This window comes from Drosophila persimilis, unplaced genomic scaffold (assembly GCF_003286085.1).
Source record: "Drosophila persimilis strain 14011-0111.01,24,50 unplaced genomic scaffold, DperRS2 tig00000124-arrow-pilon, whole genome shotgun sequence".
NCBI classification, from domain to species: Eukaryota; Metazoa; Arthropoda; class Insecta; order Diptera; family Drosophilidae; genus Drosophila; species Drosophila persimilis.
Window position 1 is genome coordinate 2,706,316 of NW_020825294.1, and position 18,979 is coordinate 2,725,294.

Genomic DNA, 18,979 nt, shown 5'->3' on the forward strand with positions numbered 1-18,979 from the left:
GGGTGCTTGCCCTCGTCCTCAGTGCAATGTGGCAGGAAACTTTTAAGCAAATTAAATGAATCCTGCTTCGCTGCGCTGAGCCGAGTTGAGCTGAGCTGAGCGGGAATCTGCGTACCCATGGGTGGCATCTCTATGAGTGAATACGTGTACATTTCCCTTATATTTGCAGACGCGGACTTTCCGCGATTCGCCGAGCCCATTGCCAATGTCACCGTCTCGATTGGCCGCGACGCCCTGCTGGCCTGTGTCGTGGAGAACCTCAAGGGCTACAAGGTGGCCTGGGTGCGTGTGGACACCCAGACGATCCTGTCCATACACCACAATGTCATATCGCAGAACAGCCGCATTAGCCTCACCTACAACGACCATCGATCGGTGAGTAGTTCTTCTCCCATTTTCCCCATCTACTCGTGTCCCAACTGAAGATGGTCCCTCCCGTAGTGGTACCTGCACATCAAGGAGGTGGAGGAAACGGATCGCGGCTGGTACATGTGCCAGGTCAACACGGTAAGTAGGTCTCCCTCGTTGATAAATTAAATAAGCTTATAAAAACCCCCTTTCACACTTTCACGCTTTCACCCTTTCACAGGATCCCATGCGTTCCAGGAAGGGCTATCTCCAGGTGGTGGGTAAGTATTAAACTCTCCCGGGTCGATGGCAATTGACCCCCTGCATGACCGATTGGTTGCTCTTTCCCTCTCCTCTAGTTCCCCCAATGATTGTCGAGGGCATGACCAGCAACGACATGGTGGTGCGCGAGGGGCAGAATGTCTCGCTGATGTGCAAGGCACGCGGCTACCCCGAACCCTATGTTATGTGGCGCCGCGAGGACGGCGAGGAGATGCTAATTGGCGGGGAGCACGGTGAGCCCTAGCATCCTGCCGCATTCCAACCGGCCATGGCTTAATGCGGTTTCCTTTTACCTTGCTCCACAGTGAACGTGGTCGATGGCGAGCTGCTGCACATCACCAAGGTGAGCCGCCTCCACATGGCCGCATATCTGTGCGTTGCATCCAACGGAGTGCCGCCCTCGATTAGCAAGCGGGTCCACCTGCGAGTGCAATGTGAGTAAATGTCCGTAGCCGTAGTAACTAGTAAACCAACCTTTTTTTGACCGATTCCTCTGCAAGGAATACTTCCATTTAATACATTAACTAAAAAAAATTCATTTGACAGCATGGGTAAACTAATAACGATAGAGAAACAAAAACAAATTTTACATTAACAAAAAACAAGCTTCTTTGGTGACTTTTGATCTTCCTCTACACTTATACATAACTTATTTATTTGGCGATTCGAATGTTTTGTTTGAAGTGTCAGCATCTCTTAAATACTAAGCTTTCGTAGGCTGTCATATTGTTAATTGATAGATACCTTGATTGGGCGTCGTATAATGTATCGTTTTCTTAATTCTATGGATAATCTGTTGCCCCACATTTTGAGGAAAACCGTTATATTGTATATGCTTCCGATGCCAGTTTCGTTTGTTTGGCGGAATTTCAGTAACCATACACACGCCGCCGAACGGAACGCTGATCTTTAACTTCTAGACGCATAATTGAAGCAATATATAATTGTGGATATGTTTAAACTATAGCTTCCTTCACAGAGGACTTACGTACCCTTCGCTTAGCCACAAACCGAGTAGTATCCGATTTTCCCCCACCAGCCGGAGTCCTATCCAAGCATTACCGAGGCGTATTCGAGACAGACCGAGTCCTATCCCAGTCAGACACAATCGTATCCCAGCAGGAAACTAGCATATTCCTTGCAAGGTCCGAAACAAACAAGCCATCGTCATCCTTTAACCTGGCCATGAACAACAAGGACTTTGACTATGGCAACCAAGGGAGGGCCTACGCGGGCTACTAGACTCTAAATAGATTTAGTTTATGGTAGGATTAAGGATATAGGCGTCCATATATTTAAGATTTATATTTAAGTCCATATAAGCTAAGATTCGATGAATAAAACTATTGAAAAATCATCCTTGCTGTATCCTGTATCGGGGAAAATATCCAGATTATGAAAAGGCGTGGCACATCCTGATCGGTTCACGAAATGCGGAGAAAACTAAAAATGTTTGTTTGCGGAAAATATCCTTGATCATTGATAAGGACTCCATCAAATCAAGGACATTTTTCGATCACAGGAAGCTATCGCACGCCCAGATCGGCCCACAAATAGCCGAGAAAACGAAATATGGTTGGTAGGGGTTGTTAGAGTCCTTTCTGAAGGATCTAGGATATATTTCTGATCACGGGGGGCCATGGCACGCCCAGATCGGGCGACAAAAAAGGAAAAAAAGTTATATATATGTGTCTGGAGAAAATATCCTTGATCCTTGGTCCTTGATAAGGACGCTAAGTCAGGAAGATTTTTCCAATCACAAGAAGCCGTCGCACGTCCCGATCGGGCCGCAAATAGCCGAGAAAACTAATTATGTATGGTCGGGGCTTTTAGAGTCCTTACCGAAGGATCAAGGATATTTTTCTGATTACGGGGGGCCATGGCACGTCCCGATCGGGCCACAAATGAGGGAGAAAACAAGATATGTAGGTCTGGAGTTAACATCCTTGATCCTTAATCCTTGATAAGGACTCCATCAAATCAGGGACACTTTTCCGAACATTGGAAGCCGTCGCATGTCCTGATCGGGCTACAAATAACGGAGAAAACAACATTTATATGTCTGGAGTAAATATCCTTGATCCTTGGTCCTTGATAAGGGCTCCATCAAATCAGGGACACTTTTCCGAACACAGGAAGCCGTCGCATGTCCTGATCGGGCTACAAATAACGGAGAAAAGAAAATTGGCTTTGAAAATGTAGTTCAAGAAATCTCCGATAGGGGCGCCACCGTACAACGAGAAAAACCTCGCGTCAAATGGCCAAAATCTGGATGGGATACCAGGCGAACATAAATCAGCAGAAGGTAACTGAATTTTTTTTAAAAAAATTTACGGTCCCCCAAAAGTATGCAACAATTTTTTTTTGCATTGGCTGCAGTTGCTTGCTGCTGATTTCTGTTCGCCTGGTATCCCATTCAGATTTTGGCCGTTTTCTCCGGTATTTGTGGGCCGATTTGGGCGTGCGACGGCTTCCTGTGATCGGAAAAATGTCCCTGATTTTTCGAAGTCCTTTTCAAGGACCAAGGATATCCGGGATCAAAAATATTAATTTTCTCCGCTCTTTGTGGGCCGATTTGGGCATGCGACGGCTTCCTGTGATCGGAAAAATGTCCCTGATTTGATGGAGTCCTTTGTAAGGACCAAGGATCAAGGATAATTTCTCGAGATATATATATCTTGTTTTCTCTCTTTTTTGTAGCCCGATTAGGACTTGCAACGGCTTCCTGTGTTCGGAAAAATGTCCCTGATTTTATGGAGTCCTTATCAAGGACCAAGGATCAAGGATGTTTACTTCAGACATATATATCTTGTTTTCTCCGTTATTAGTGGACCGATCGGGGCGTGCCCTGCCCCCTCGTGATCAGAAAAATATCCTTGATCCTTTGGTAAGGACTCCAAAAACACGCACCATCCATATTTAGTTTTCTCGGCTATTTGCGGCCCGATCCGGACGTGCGATGGCTTCCTGTGATTGGAAAAATGTCCCTGATTTAATGGAGTCCTTATCAAGGATCAAGGACATTTTTCCAAAAAAAATACAGGACACTGATACAGTAAGGATTATTTTTCAATATTTTTATTTATCATAACTTAACTTAATATAAGCAAATAAAAAGGTTGAAAACATTTATGTATGATCGCTTATATCCTTAAACTTATCAACAACGATATCTATCTTAAGACTAGTAGAGAGCGTCGCTCCTCCCTTGGTTGTTATAGTCAAAGTCCCTGCTGTCCTTGGCCAGGTTGAAGGATGACGATGGCTTGGTTAGGTTCGTGCTAGGGATGCACTTCTGTCCTGCTGGGATACGATTCTTTCTGGCTGGTATAGGACTCGGTCTGTCTCGATTACGCCTCGGTTATTCTTTGATAGGACTCCGATTGGCGGGTGGAAATCGGATACGACTCGATTTGTGGCAAATCGTAGGGCACATAAGTCCTCTGTGAAGGAAGATACATATATTAAAATTCATCCACAATTTTATACTGATTTACTTACGAGTCTCCAAGCTGAAGCCCAGCGTTTGAACCGGCGGCGTATGAATGGGGGGTTGCGAACATTATATTCCGTGGGTGTGAACGAACAGTTCCGCCAATTAACCTGCTTAAAATCAATCGATTAAAAACAATCATACATTAAACATTAATATAAGCAAATAAAAAGGTTGAAAACATTTATGTATACTATATAAATATATGGGCGCTTATATCCTTAAACATATCAACAACGATATCTATCTTAAGACTATTGGAGAGCGTAGCTCCTCCCTTGGTTGTTATAGTCAAAGTCCTTGCTGTCCTTGGCCAGGTTGAAGGATGACGATGGCTTGGTAAGGTTCGTGCTAGGGATGCACTTCTGTCCTGCTGGGATACGATTCTTTCTGGCTGGTATAGGACTCGGTCTGCCTCGATTACGCCTCGGTTATTCTTTGATAGGCCTCCGACTGGCGGGGGGAAATCGGATACGATTTGTGGCAAATCGTAGGGTACATAAGTCCTCTGTGAAGGAAGATACATATATTAAAATTCATCCACAATTTTATACTGATTTACTTACGAGTCTCCAAGCTGAAGCCCAGCGTTTGAACCGGCGGCGTATGAATGGGGGTGGCTAACATTATATTCCGTGGGTGTGAACGAACAGTTCCGCCAATTAACCTGCTAAAAAACAATCGATTAAAAACAATCATATACATTTGTACGATCAAAAGTTAATTATATTTCGTTAATCTTAGGTCCTATCCGTTTGGGCTGTGATTCATTTGCCCAATCTGTTTGCTGCAGATCACTTAATTTCCCCTTGATGATGAAGAGCCACAGGGCTTTACAATAAATTATTAAGCGTCCACCTATAGATACAGTATGATAGCTCTTAACGTAACCAATTTAACACTTTTAACCAGTTCCATGCATCAGCATTTCCATTGTTTCTTTTTGTAGCTGGGCAACGTACTCCGGAAACGCCAAAAATAACGAAAAATCCATTTTGGGCTCAACTCTTATGCAATATTTATGGTCCGTGCAGGGGGAGAAAGGAGTAGGGCCAGGAGGATGAGCTAAAAGGAAACGTTCGCCAGTGTGGTCGGTGGGGACGGGCAGAGGGCTCTGTATAATGCGTAAAATACACAAAACAAGGCTGGGGTTGGCCGTGCCTGTGTTCCCTGTGCCCCATCGCATGTTGCCACTGCACTTTTTGGGGCAATAACCGCACTTCGTCCCCAACATTGGCATACAAAACAGAGGTGTACGGGGCAGATGAGTGTGGGCTGGCACAGTGGAGGTTTCGGTCCACGCTCTTGCTCTTGGCCGAAAATCGACCAAAAGCTGCAGTCCCGTTAAATTAATTTACCTGTGAGAGTTAGTTCGTGCGTGCATCACGTAGACAGTGCGTGCTAAAGATGGGCTCTCCACAAAAACCAGCTCCAAGGCACACCACACAGAAACTTCCAACAAACAAAGCCTAGAGTAGGCTTTGAAAGTAGATTATAAACGACCGAACTACACATCGTTACTAATGAGGATACACTGAATGCTGATATTCGTACATTGGGTATCGGAATCGAAGCTACTTAACAAATGAATGATTATCCTAATCCCAGATCGTTGTAGATAGTTTTGTTCGCTTAATAATTTCCAGAATCCTTCGTGAGTCACGCTGCCATCGCTGGCATCGTTGTGCTGATGCACTGCGCTCATTTCGAGTTGTTTGCAGGCGTTTGTTTGTCTGTTTGTCAGCAGGTGTTATTTTGTGCCCTCGTGATGTGTGCGTGGCCAAAATGCGTTCACCATTCACGTACCAGCTTTTGTTGTTACTACCGCACACGCACACGCACACCCACACCCACGTAGCAACGAAAGCTATTTACGCACCCACACCCACATACAGCCACAGCCACATCCACATCCACATCCATACAGAGTCGCCGTTCGTTTCCGTGTCCGAGGCACAATCACTCGCTCTCAGGCGTGCTTTTAATGACTGAGTGCATTTTAATCCAAAAACAGTTTGTAAACTCACGTAAAATGCAATGCAAAATTTATCAGCCAAAACTGGGGAGTGGCTGGAGAGTTGATGAAAAGTCAGTGATGTGTGCTGGGTGCTGCTAATGGCGATGTGAGTGGGTTTTGGGTATGTGTTTGGGAATGGTTGAGGGGTGGGTATGGGGATGTTGGTGTGAGGGAAAGAAAACAATATTGGAGTGGAGGGCAACCGATAAGGCTCCCGTGTGGCAGGATATTGGATTCGAGCTAAAGGTAATTGAAAGGGATATTACGAGCCGCTTTCAATACCATACATATGTACCTACGAGTAAGGTTATTATTGTCAAAAATTCATCTTGATATCCATCTCTTTTCACAGTTCCGCCCATGCTCTCCATACCCAATCAGCTTGAGGGCGCCTATGTCGGCCAAGATGTCATACTGGAGTGCCACACGGAGGCCTATCCGGCATCGATCAACTACTGGACGACGGAGCGTGGCGACATGATCATATCGGGTGAGTTATGTCCCTGCCCCACAAGCAGGATGGCAGGACATGCATATGCCACTGGCACTGCAACTGCCACATCGCGACTGATGGGCGGTAATAAAATGCAATAAAGGAGTCGAACATGGACCTAGCAGGGGGTTGGCCACTGACTACGTTTATTATCTGAAAAGCGTTTGTAAATGAGCTTACAATGTAATCAACATGCAGACCGACGCCTCTGAATATCTCTGGTCCCAGCTTTCCGAGCAGAAAATTGTCATGCGAAATGCAAAAAAAGAAAACAAAATTAAAAGTCCCATCAGCAGGGAATGTAAAAACCCGAGTTGAGCTCCTGCTGCTCCTGCGCTGCAGTTGCGTAGGAGTCGCGTCGAGTAAAGTCGATGTTGGGAATGTGCATGTTGCATGTTGCATGTTCCATGTTGACGTGGCAGCCTTTTTTATTGTTTCACGCTCGAATTCTCTCTCACTGGCTCTGTCTCTGCCGCTGCAGCGGTTGTTCGCCGTAAAATGCGTTGCTCATACGCACTGTGTGACAGGCTTAAAGCACACATTTATACTCATCCAGAGACCTTGTGGAATTGCGGATTGTGCTTCCTTTGACTCCCGAGTCCTTCGCTTTTATTGTGTGAGGTTTTAACAGCTTTCTCTCATGTATCGCCTGGCTGGCAACGGTCAGTACATAAGGTTGAGAGCAACACGAAAAGCCGAAACTCAAGTCAAGGACTGTCAATGTCAGTGTCAGCAAGGAGACAGCAACAAGAGATCAAAATATCCCTACGGATTCCATTCATGGTGCATCATCCGCAAATGGTTTAAATTAAGAACAATTTAATGGAGCAAAGTTATACGTTTTTGCTAAATTTTTCTTACCTTCCAAAGCGATTCAAAGCGAGTCAGAATCATTCGAGCTGCCAATTAGATTTCTATGTTTTTCCATTTACAATTTAAATTCGAAATGAAAAATTAAAATCCCATAACATTGGTTCTTTTCTGCATGTGGTGCTTATGAAACCATATTCTGTGGCGGAATTCACTTTTAAATAGGCGCCTGAATTCGAATAATTTGGATTTGATTGAATTAGTGGAGCTGCAGGCATGCAGAAAACACAATGTTTTTAATTAACCTCAGAGCTCACAGAACACAGCACAGCACAGAATGCAATGCAAATGAAATATTATCAACATTGAAATAATCAAAACTAATAAACAACATTTTTGCGCTGATGCTCTGCAGAATTGACAAAGTGAAAATGATATAAACAAAATTGCACGCGCACAAACCGAGTCGAGACGAGAATTGAATATAGCGGAATGGAAAATGTCAGAAAATATTATTTTGTAGCGGAAATTATTTTAGCATAATCATCCATACACATAAACACACAGGGAGAGAGAGAGAGAGAGGCGTGGTAGGGCAGCCGAAAAGCCACAGGCGGGGAAAAGCGCGTACAGGCGTAAAGCGCCTAAAAGCATGCACCATCATGCGTTCGATGCCGCAGCGCATAATTCCCATGCAACGCAGTCATATTGAAATGGAAAATAATTACCATTGTGTGGCCTCCCCCGTCAAGGGACCGACGGTACCCCCTCGTTTCTCTGTGATTTTGTAAATTGTCAGAACGGCATACTTTTTGGGCCCACTTTTACGAATCACCCTTTTATCCCGGCCCTCGAACAGATTGGTATTTGTGGGTAGTACTTGGAACTTGTGCTGTAATAAGCCTCAAAATCCAATCCAATCCAATCCAATGTAATCCCCCCTTCATGAGTCACGACTCATCGATAGTCGCTCATACGAGTATGCATAAATATTGCCCTAAATATAGATGCGCCTTTGATGGACTGCCATTCGGTTCCCTTTTATGCTCAAATGTCACTTTGTTTGTTCGATAAGAAAGGCAGAGATAGGCTTTGGCACATACACAACTCAAATGCCAAATTATGACCAGGCCTTGGATATCATAGGTAGGAAAAAACTGAGCCAAGAATATGACATTTCGTATGCACACACGCACGGGCGAAGGCGACAGGACAAGGCGAGGCGAATGAGGCGAAATGCGAACTGAGATATGAGTATGAAAGCCCCATGGCGGCCATGATGTATGGCTAACAGACACCAAAAGTTTGGGGTAATAAATTTTAAGCGCTTTTGCAGAGAGTCTTATACGACTACCTGGTGATAGAGAGCAGCTAGAGAAGTATAGGGAAACTTCTAAGGATTGGCAAAGACATGGAGACATGGTAGGCAAGGTAGATGAAATGATCAATGAGATCAAAGATAGCTCGAGAGCGTTTGTTCATTCCCCTTCCACATGGGATCTTCATATTTTACATCTTGTAAAATGTTATATAAAATTAAGTTGTTTATTAAAAATTTGTGTCACTGCTAAGACATTCATTCAATTGCAGAAGAACTAAGTAATTTTCAGAATATCAGGAATTGTTAGAAATCTAGCGCAAATATTTTTTAAAACTTCCCTCGCTCGGATGTCCGCCGCACATGCCATGCATCACATCACAGGTAGTATATATGGCAGTCGGCAGGACAGCAATTCTACAAGCTGTTCGAGAAACCGAAACTTTCATTTAATGCGGCCAGGTATTAAAAGTATAAAGTTTTGTGGAAGACAAGGCAACCCAGCAGGTCGAAAGAAAGCAGTTCTTTCCTGCCGATGATTATGAGTAAAATTATATATTTGCGTGTCAGAGACGGACTTCCGACTACACTCGTACGGAGGTAGTAAGAAATATGGAGGTGGGCTTGGGTGGGGTGGGGGTGAGGGTGAGGAAGAAAAAGTATCACAAAAGGTGACTGGGGCTATAAAAAGAAGTCGCGAGTGCGGCTCACATGCATGTGGAACGCTACATGGAAAATTGTTTCCTCATATTGTTTAAGGCTCCCGAAAAAACACAGGAAAAAGAAAGCATGAAAAACTAAAGACATTTGTCACATCACACACAAACACACATACCAGCACGTGAACAGACAAAGGACAACATGACGTATGAGTAACATGCGATATCGCCTTACAATGCGCCAAACAATCAAAGTGAAATTAAGTTTATATATTTAATGCTACTTACTGGCAGCCATTTGATATCGTAGTCGTAGCAGTAGTCGTAGTCCCAGTCCCAGCCCCAGCTCCAGTCCCAGCTCCAGCCCCAGAAAGTAGGCAGCACAATACGGAATGAAACGAAACGAAATTAAAGCCGCAGTCGGAATGCCGGCAGAGAGAACAAAAGTTTTCTTTTAGATTTTCACTGATTAATGAGAAAAGTTTTAGTTGGCGATGGCGATGGCAATGGAAATGGTTGAAGAACTGCGCCAGTTTTAATTACACATACACCCAGTACCCAGCACAGGGGGTCCCAAGGAAGAGGCGTAATTAGTTGGAGTCTCTGCTGAGAACGCGCTCCGCTTCACTGCACATAAGCAGGACTCGCAACAACAGCTAGTCGTCAGCCAGTCCATGCAGGTGACATTAATTAATTGATTTTTTGCCATACAGATTTTCGGAGCTGCTCTTGGCGTTGCAGAAAAATTGTCACTTTAATTTGTGGCACACACTCCGTTTACAGACTGACAGCTTGAATTTTCAGCATTTCGCATATTTTCAGACACATCGCGGGCCGGCGATAAATACGAGACCACATCCACAGTCAGCGGTTACACGAAATACATGAAGTTAAAAATCCGCGCCGTCGGACCCAACGATTTTGGCACCTATCGCTGCGTGGCGAAAAACTCCCTGGGCGAGACCGATGGCAACATCAAGCTGGATGGTAAGAGAAACTATATTTATTTCAATTCAATTGTATTTTATTTTCTTTTGTGCAACCATTTTACATGACATTGCATACGAAATTTGGTTCAATATGTTGTTTAAAGTGTTCAAAAGAAACGGAAAATGCAAAGGAAAATTTGATTTGTGAAATTGTACTATAGCTCTAATTAAACAAAAATTAAATGATTGTTTTTAATTTACAGAAATGCCCACACCAACAACGGCTATTATTTCCGAGATGGCCATGCTGAATCGCAGCTATGGTGAGATTCAATTTAGTTAATAAACGTCAAGTGCATTCAATATAATTAGGGTAATTTTGAGCTGTTTTACACATTCGATCGTACATCATCGTATGTGTAACCAGCACAGCCCTAATGAATCATACTCGTATATACTCGCTGCATTATGCATCCAGCTCAGAACCGTTTTCTCAACTCCGTAATTGATTGAATATCAGCCATGAGCATCAGCATCACAGCATACATTTTCTGCTTGGTCATGAGTTACATATGTATATGTACATATGTATAATGAAATAATGAGTTTTTAATTTTATGCACTGCAAAGCACAAAATCATAGTCAGCACCAACGTATAATGTTCCACACAAACACGCCGTCATTTCGATCATTCAGACCATATCGGAACTCATGTTTGCCCGTTGAAAAAAAATACTTCTAATAATTCGTAAAACCACATCATTTAGATCATCATCTGAAAGACCTCTGTTCTGACTCCTGATACATTGCTTTGAATTTAAATCGAGTTTTCACTTAAGAACTGTCTATGGCAGTTTGAAAGCGATAGGAGGCCCATTTGGCACAATGACTGTAATCAACACAAACAACCGAAAAATGGATGAAACCACCCTCAAACCGCACAACACCACACCGTTACTCTCATACTTCCACACTCCACACACCTCATCCTCGTTATCCACTCCATCAAGTCAAAGTTGCATGCAATTTCTGTGTCCGTTTTTACCTTTTGTTGGTTCCGTTTTCCGTTGTGCCCCTTTGGGTTTTTTGTTGCCTCTTCAGTGTGCTATTAAATGCAAATAAATGCAGAAATTAAATAAAAATACCTTAGCATACAATTACCCTTAGCATCTGTGTGTGTGTGTGTATACATATATATAAATTCATTTTTATATGCTTTCTCTGTTCCTTATTTCTGAAAACTTCCCTCCATTTGAATATTTCTTTCATGTTATGCCCTGCTCCAACCAACAACCAACAAACCAACAAACCAACAACCAAAAACAACCGACAACAACCATCATTATTCATGTACCGTGTTATCCCGAACTCTCCCTGAACTCTCTATCTCTCTCTCTGTCTCTGTATATCTCCTCCTTGACTGACGCTTGCTGCATAAAATTAAAAATATATACAAAATATAAAGATGGCAAGAGACGTCATAGAAATAAATTTGACGCGGCTAACGCTTTGCCTGATTATGGGGTTGAGGAGTGGCGTGACGGTGCACAAGGTAAGTACAAGCTCTCCCTTCCATACCCCCATAACCCCATAACCCTAACCCCCAACATACTTGTCCATCTACCCGTGGGTATCCCAGTCTTAGTGGCATTTATGGTCCGTACTGCACTTGTTTCTTTGCCTTCACAACTTGCATCTTGCCAGGGCCAGGGCCAGGGCAAAGTTTCCCCTTCTTTGAGTCTGCGTGTTGTATTTTCCTTTCATGGATTTCAGGTCCGTCGCCGTGTGATCTCATAATTTCAATGTTCTTTGGCGCCTTTTCCTCTACCACAGTGGCCGAAAACTTCCACGGCAAAAATTTCCGCTGCCTTGTTTGGCGAAGTGTTTAGCCCAAACGCTAAGAATTAATTAAATTTTCCGCATTCTGTGCGGAATGACGCTTGCAGTCGGTGGTGGCTTCGCTGTTATTTTCATTCATTCAAATACAAAATGCATTTCATTGCTGCAGGAGGGCGCTGGCGTTGCTGGCATCTTGGATTTATGAAGTGCCATAAGCACGGACGGAAAAGGCAATAAATGGGAATTATAGCGAAAGAACTTTGGTTAAGAAATAACACGAAATTTGAAAACATGGAAAAGTGCGAGTAGGGGAGAAAATGGGGTATGAATGAACTTTGGAGAGGAAATGTAGTCATATTTATCATTGGAATACCATAGTGCTCAGCGTCCTAAAAGCCCAATCTAAATATTCTACCTTCGCTAAGATAACATATCAAAGGGCTTTGACTTTTTAAATGACTTTTGGTCAATACTCTGTGTATTTATTGAAAAATATCTCTAGTGTAAACTAAGCATTAGTTTTTATTTGAATCCCATTTTTTCCATTCAATAAATGCTCCTATAGAGGCCAAAACACATTGCGAGTCGTTTAAGATCATTTTTCAACTCGATATAAATTTAATAAATCCAACATTGCAAATTCCTAAAAGCCGCAACAAATTCTACCAACCACACGGCCAGAGCAAACCAAAAAGAAGAGAGAAAAAACTTGAAAAAAAAACATACAAATAACGAAAAAGAAATTTATTTGTATTTTATTCCATTTCCAGTTCCAATTCGAGTTCGAATGGATGTTAGACATTTGGAGCGTTGCATTTGTCATGTTCTGTGGCTGAATGCATCAGCGTTGTGTGTCCCTTTGGTCTGTGTTGATCTGTTGATCCCTTTTGTTGCCAGTCGGATAAATATTGCAGCAATAAAAATGCCATCGGGTGGCGAGTGCCACAGCAGGAGCAGGAGCAGCAACAATATCAACTCGAGTACAGCAATAGCAACTAGCGACAATGTTGATTGACACTGACATTCTGTCGATGTCAATGACCAAGTCTGTTCGTCCACGTCCCAACATTTGGGTGGGACACGTGTCCTGTTGCATGCACTTTATGGTTTGTCAAATGTGGCGGCTAAACTCTGTCCGGATGCCGATACGTCCCAAATTCCCATACGTCCCAAAGTTCGTGGCTGGGCTCCCGACCACAGGCAGCAAATTAACCATGAACATTGGCTTTTCAAATTTTCTGCTACATGCTCTTAGGCTGAATTAATCCGTATTGAATCAGCAACCAGAAATATTTTGGTTTCCTTTTTCTGGTTCTGGGTCCTCTGTAATGGCTGTGTTTTTGTCTGTGTTTATTGCATTTAAAATGCAATTATTTAAGGCACGCGTCCGTAAAATGCCGTTCAACCGACTGCACTAATGAACTGAAGCCAAAATGCTCCAGCGGGGGCGAAATGATGGCTCGGCTTTCCCCTGTCTCCTCAGCTCTCCTCTGCTTCGATCTGGCCCTGTCTGGGGCTCTGTCTCTGGCGCTGGCGCTGGCTCTGGCTCTGGCTCTGGAGGCATTCGTGCATTGCAAGTGCCCGAAAAGCAGAAAAAAAGAAGAATGCGGAAAAAACAGATAAAATGCCTGTTCATGGTGGAGGCAGCTATGGAGGGGAGTGAAAATGGGTGGAAGTAGGGGTGGGTGGCACTGCGGGGTCGAGTGGAAAAGGCTTTTCTTATAGTGGGCCGTTGACTTTATTGATTCAACATTGGAGTTTGGTGGCCCATGCTTCCATGTTTGCCCTGGGGAAGAGGGGGCAGTTTAATGAAGAGACTTAGGCGGAGATGCAGAAGTGGAAAAGAATGCAATTAGGGGATGGAAAAATGCTGTTCATTAAGGTTCTGGCCAAGTGGTTTTCCGACTTGAAAAATACTTAACTAATGTTAAATCTGCACCACAAAATGTTAGAAAATATTTAAGACGAATAACTTTAAAGTTTCTCACATTCTCACATTAATTTTGTTTTCTTTTGGGTTTGTTTCCCCATTTCAAATGCAAATATTCCCCAGAATTTTGAAATATTCGCACAATAAATATTGATTACAGTGCCCCGCCAAAAGAAAAGAGAGCAAATCAAACAGCTTTGGCATTCCATATTTTATTTAAACGGATCGCATTCAAAACAAAGGCTGCACCAAATGTACCACAAAATCCCAATGGGAAATGCTTTTTTGATTGATTGTCGATTGGCAGTTCTGACGTTGATTTCTCAACGAATCGTCGCGGCTTATAAATAAAATATCAAAAAAGGTACGAGTGTCGAAAAGGAAAGGGGAACAGCCGCGAATGCCCAAAAGGGAAATATTTATTGCTTGACATCAAATGAAATATGCCATCAAAATTGTCTGACTGTCGCTCTGACACCTTTTCAATGTGTTCTCAATCAAGCGTAAATGCGGGCATTGACTTGACTCCCCTCCCGCTCCCACCGCCCCTCACCGAATCTATCTGTCTTTGTTTTGCCGTTGACATAAATCAAATGCGCACCAGGAATAGGAATGGGGTCTGTCCCAGGCCCAGTCCCTGAGAAATCAATCACAGAGGTGTTTGATCACATATGTGGGTCGAAACTTTGGGGATTTCCGATAGCCGCCAGACATCTGAGCTGCTTGAGCCCCGTATCTCTCACATTTTTAGATAGATTCACAGAATGTTCCTAGAATGGGGAGTTTCATGTATTTCAACCTTGAACATTTCGATTCAAAGTCCCATCCTCATTTATAGACAATTCAATTTCAATTTTGGCCCACGGCCAGCAATAGGTCCTCTCCATATATAGTCCTGACCCCCAATGTGCCCATCTATCACTTGATATTTATGACTCTGACTGTTGTGAAAGCAACAACAGCAGCCACCCCCCATAACCATACATAAAAATCGATTCAGGAGAACAGAGCCCACGGAATGCGCTCTTAAAGCCCACTTTGTTGTTATTTATGGGGCCAGCTGATGAAAAGCCAAATGCCAAAAGATTAAAAGCAGATAAAATATCTATAATAGCCCCCCACACTCCATCACAGTGGGAATATCCTCGGGAAAGGGTGCATATGAGAACTAGGAACGCAGAAGTATAATGATGGATTGCTGCAATTAGGGAGTGATTTTTTAATTTCGCGTTCGCCCCAGCTTCAGTTTCAATATTGTCTCCTTTTTGTTCCCCATTTCGACCCACTTGGACCACGGTACCACGTTCATCAGACATTGACATGCGGTCAACAAAGTGCGTTCAATGACGTGCATAAAAACAAGCAGCCACAGCACTCAATCAGTCCGAGAAAGTGGGGGACGGGTAAGGGGACTGGGACCAAAGACGTCAAAAGACGCAGACAGAGCCACAGCCGGGGGTGCCCGGTGAAATATTGTCAAGTAATCGCTGTCCAAATGCCCGACCAATGCCTTGACGATATAAAGACGTACAATGACGCTGTAAAACGGAGGAAAATTGTGGAAATATAAACAAGAAAGACTCGTGAAAAGGGACAACTGAGGGATGTCAGCAAGCTTACTCGAGCTGGGCTGGAGGCGCTAAGTGAACTCCATAAATATAGCCGTGAAATATTGAGACTGGCGCTATATGGCTGCAGGGGGTGTGTTTCTTGGGTTGTTGCACCTGCCAAGTGACTGTAAGAGTGAAATATCAAAGGGAGTCAGACTAGAGAGTGAGCATAGAAAACAAAGTGAACCACAAAGAATTGAGTCATTGAACAGAGTTAGGGATCGAAGAATATCGGGCGATTGGTTCGGCCTAGCTTAGAATAAGTATCAATCATATATGTATTTCTCGCAGCAGGACCATAAGCCATGTTTATTCCCAAAGTAATCGTTGTCAAATTAATTTAGATTCCACAAAGCTAACCCAAAAGATAGCCCAATGACATTTTGAGTCGGGGTCATCAGTCTCTTTCTAATCTCTTTCATCAAATGTCAGTGGACCAATCGCGAAAGAGAATTCAATAAATTAACCAGCAAAGTAACCCCAAACAAAGCCAAACCAAACCAAACCAGAGCACACACGGACACGAAGAACTATTAAGTGCACAGCATACTTGCCGGCAGTCAAGAGCAATTTTCTTTAATACCACCCAGACAGCCCCTTCCCATATCCTTCCCTATCCTGGAATCCAATACCAACCCCCATCTGACCCAGTCCCCATGATGATAATGTATCCAATGCCAGTTTGGTGTTCGCCAAACGCACAAAATAAATGAAAATATAAACCCGACTAACCAAAAAACTGATTACTACATGGTCTGCTTCTCCTTCTCTCTTTCTCTTTCTCGTCAGGCAACCATGCTGGGAACAATGGCGATAACAATCAAACGCCCGTGCGTAATCCGCCTGGAGCATTTCACAATTCTGCAGGCTCACTGGCGCAGCATAATCTACTTGGTAAAATAATGCGCGGCATTAAAACGCAATCATTGGGGATTTTCAAACGTTTATCGAGTTCCTTGCCAGCGGCGCTCTGGCTGTCGACGTTATCGTTATCATCGCCGACTCGGTGGCGTATGAGTAATATGAAAAACCAGCCGCACACACAGGAGACTGTTGTCAACGGCGAGCCAGCAGCTGGTTGCTGGGAGAGCAGCACGAACAGCAACACGACCATCGGGAGCAGGAGCACAACCACCATCAACAGCCTACCATTTTGGGCGTGGCAATTGCGCATATTTCACATTGCTCATACGCCGTGTGTTGCGTCAACGCAGTATTCGAAATGCCAACGGCAATGGCAGTGGAAGAGGCAGTGGCAGTGGCAAAGGCAATGGCAAAGGCAATGGCCACTGCTCATTTGCATAGTAATATTGGCTGGCAGCTTTGTTGTGCTCCTCCCGATGCTGCTGCATTTTATCGGCCGCCACATCGCCACATTTTCTATTAGCACGGCGCATAGGCAACATTTAATGCTTACATTTTGGGCAGGCGCTGGTAATAAGGTTGTCGCCATACACGCCGCAGCGACAAGAGCAACAAAGCCAACAGCAACAACAACAACAACAGCCACATCCGCAGCCAGGCCAAATACATTTGCAATGCCCTGCCTTCGAAAGTTTTCAAGATGAAATCAAATAATTGCAAAAGCAAAAAGAAACTCATTTGGGGCACAAGAGCAGCTTGAAAAATAAAATCAAACCAGCAAGACGTGGACGTGGACGTGGACGCAGGGAAGGACGTGAGCTCGTAGACAAGGAATGGAAAAGGCAGCACTGACAGCTGCAGTTCGTGGTATACATACATACACACAGATACAGATGCAGATACAGATACAGATACAAATACAAATACATTAGATATAGATATGTTTATGTTAGAGCGTAAAATGAAAATCATGTTGAATGTCATACGGGCTTTGAGTTGATTGACAATTGATTGAGTAAAAACTGCAACTCCATTTTCAGTGTGTCTGGGTATAATTGCGGATAAGTAATTATCGGGATGCGCAGAGAACAGCTCACAGCATCTGTCTGAAAGACATACTCGTATATGTATGTATATCTGTTTATCAATATTATTAAGGTCAAGCCGTATCTGATTAGTTGGTAAAATATTAAGGCCCAAGCTCAATTTGTGTTCTTCAATTAAAAATTAGTTGTTTTTGTGATTAACTTCTTGATACCTACCATCAGCATCAGCATGACCAATAGGTAATGAAATGATTTAAGATTTATAAATAAAGATCATTTAAGGAAAATATCTCTCCGAACATTTGTATCTTTCTTTCTCAGTTTCCATGTTCAAGTCTTTAATTCTTTAATGACGATACAAACATTTGGCTTGCTGTAATCATTCAAATATTAAAAAATGGAAAACATTTATGTACATGAACAGGCAAAACGGACAAAAGCGGCAGAGCTGAATGACTACAAAAATGTGTTGCGTAATGTAAAAACCATAAATAGATCCAATTAGATGGAAATAAATTAATTATAGTCCAAGAACAGAAACCAAAAAAATGTGTGAAAAACGGTTAATCAAATTTGCATTTAGATGAAAGTATTTATGCATAAAATAAGCATACATAGCGAATTTACCTAGTAAATTTAGCAAACGTATAAAATATAGAAAACCAAAATTTAAAACGACATAAATAAGCCACAGAATAGCAAAGAAGTGTATGTAAGTGTTGAATTAAGTCGTTTAATAGATATACGGTTGATGCTACAAATATAACCAAATATAATAGTTATCCAATTGTTTGTCGTTTGTCGTGAAAAATGGCAGCTGCTAAAGATATGGTTTTCATCGCTTTCGATTTGTTTCAATTCACATTTTTCGAAGCAACATAAAAAACCCATTAAAACTAATGTATTGCCTGAAAATTGTCTATTTTTTCCGCCTACTTTCGGTGTTGCTCATGTTAATGGGAGTTTAATTAGTGCACTTTTTTTTACTACTTTCAATGTAAATATTTAAATAAAAAGTAACGTTAATGGATATTAAATGCATTCCATGACACTGTACATACTTACATATAGTATATGAGAGCAACTTTTTGTATAAATTCAGACTCCATTTAGTTATGCCTAAGACCCAGCAAGCTCTCTTCAAATTTAAGCGAGAATTGCCACACAAACTTTCCGCTTTAACATTTGTAAATAAATCCAAATCATTAAAGTATTTAAGTTGAAATGAATGTTAAAATGTTGAATAAATTAAATAAATATAAATATATAAATGTAGAAACCAAACCCCAGAGCCGGACAGCATGGGAAGCCCAAAGGAAAGAGGATTTATGTTCAAATGT

At 42.7% G+C, this 18,979-nt stretch overlaps 1 protein-coding gene across 3 annotated transcripts in view; it reads left to right on the forward strand.

Annotated features, from left to right (window-relative positions):
* The window catches only part of LOC6593866 (lachesin), a 56,097-nt gene extending 38,247 nt beyond the window's left edge, over nt 1-17,850 (forward strand). The window contains exons 4-13 of one of the 3 annotated variants that reach the window (XM_026987661.1): nt 170-375; nt 442-507; nt 590-629; nt 708-863; nt 936-1,064; nt 6,493-6,630; nt 10,243-10,407; nt 10,613-10,672; nt 11,816-11,902; nt 16,519-17,850. In XM_026987661.1, coding sequence (XP_026843462.1) covers nt 170-375; nt 442-507; nt 590-629; nt 708-863; nt 936-1,064; nt 6,493-6,630; nt 10,243-10,407; nt 10,613-10,672; nt 11,816-11,902; nt 16,519-17,297 — 1,826 coding nt within the window. In that variant the 3' untranslated portion in view covers nt 17,298-17,850. Of the gene's footprint in view, nt 1-169; nt 376-441; nt 508-589; nt 630-707; nt 864-935; nt 1,242-5,072; nt 5,282-6,492; nt 6,631-10,242; nt 10,408-10,612; nt 10,673-11,815; nt 11,903-16,518 lie in introns of those variants that run through there. The other 2 variants (XM_026987662.1, XM_026987663.1) reach the window with 2 other exon arrangements.
* The last annotated feature ends 1,129 nt before the right edge of the window (nt 17,851-18,979 follow it).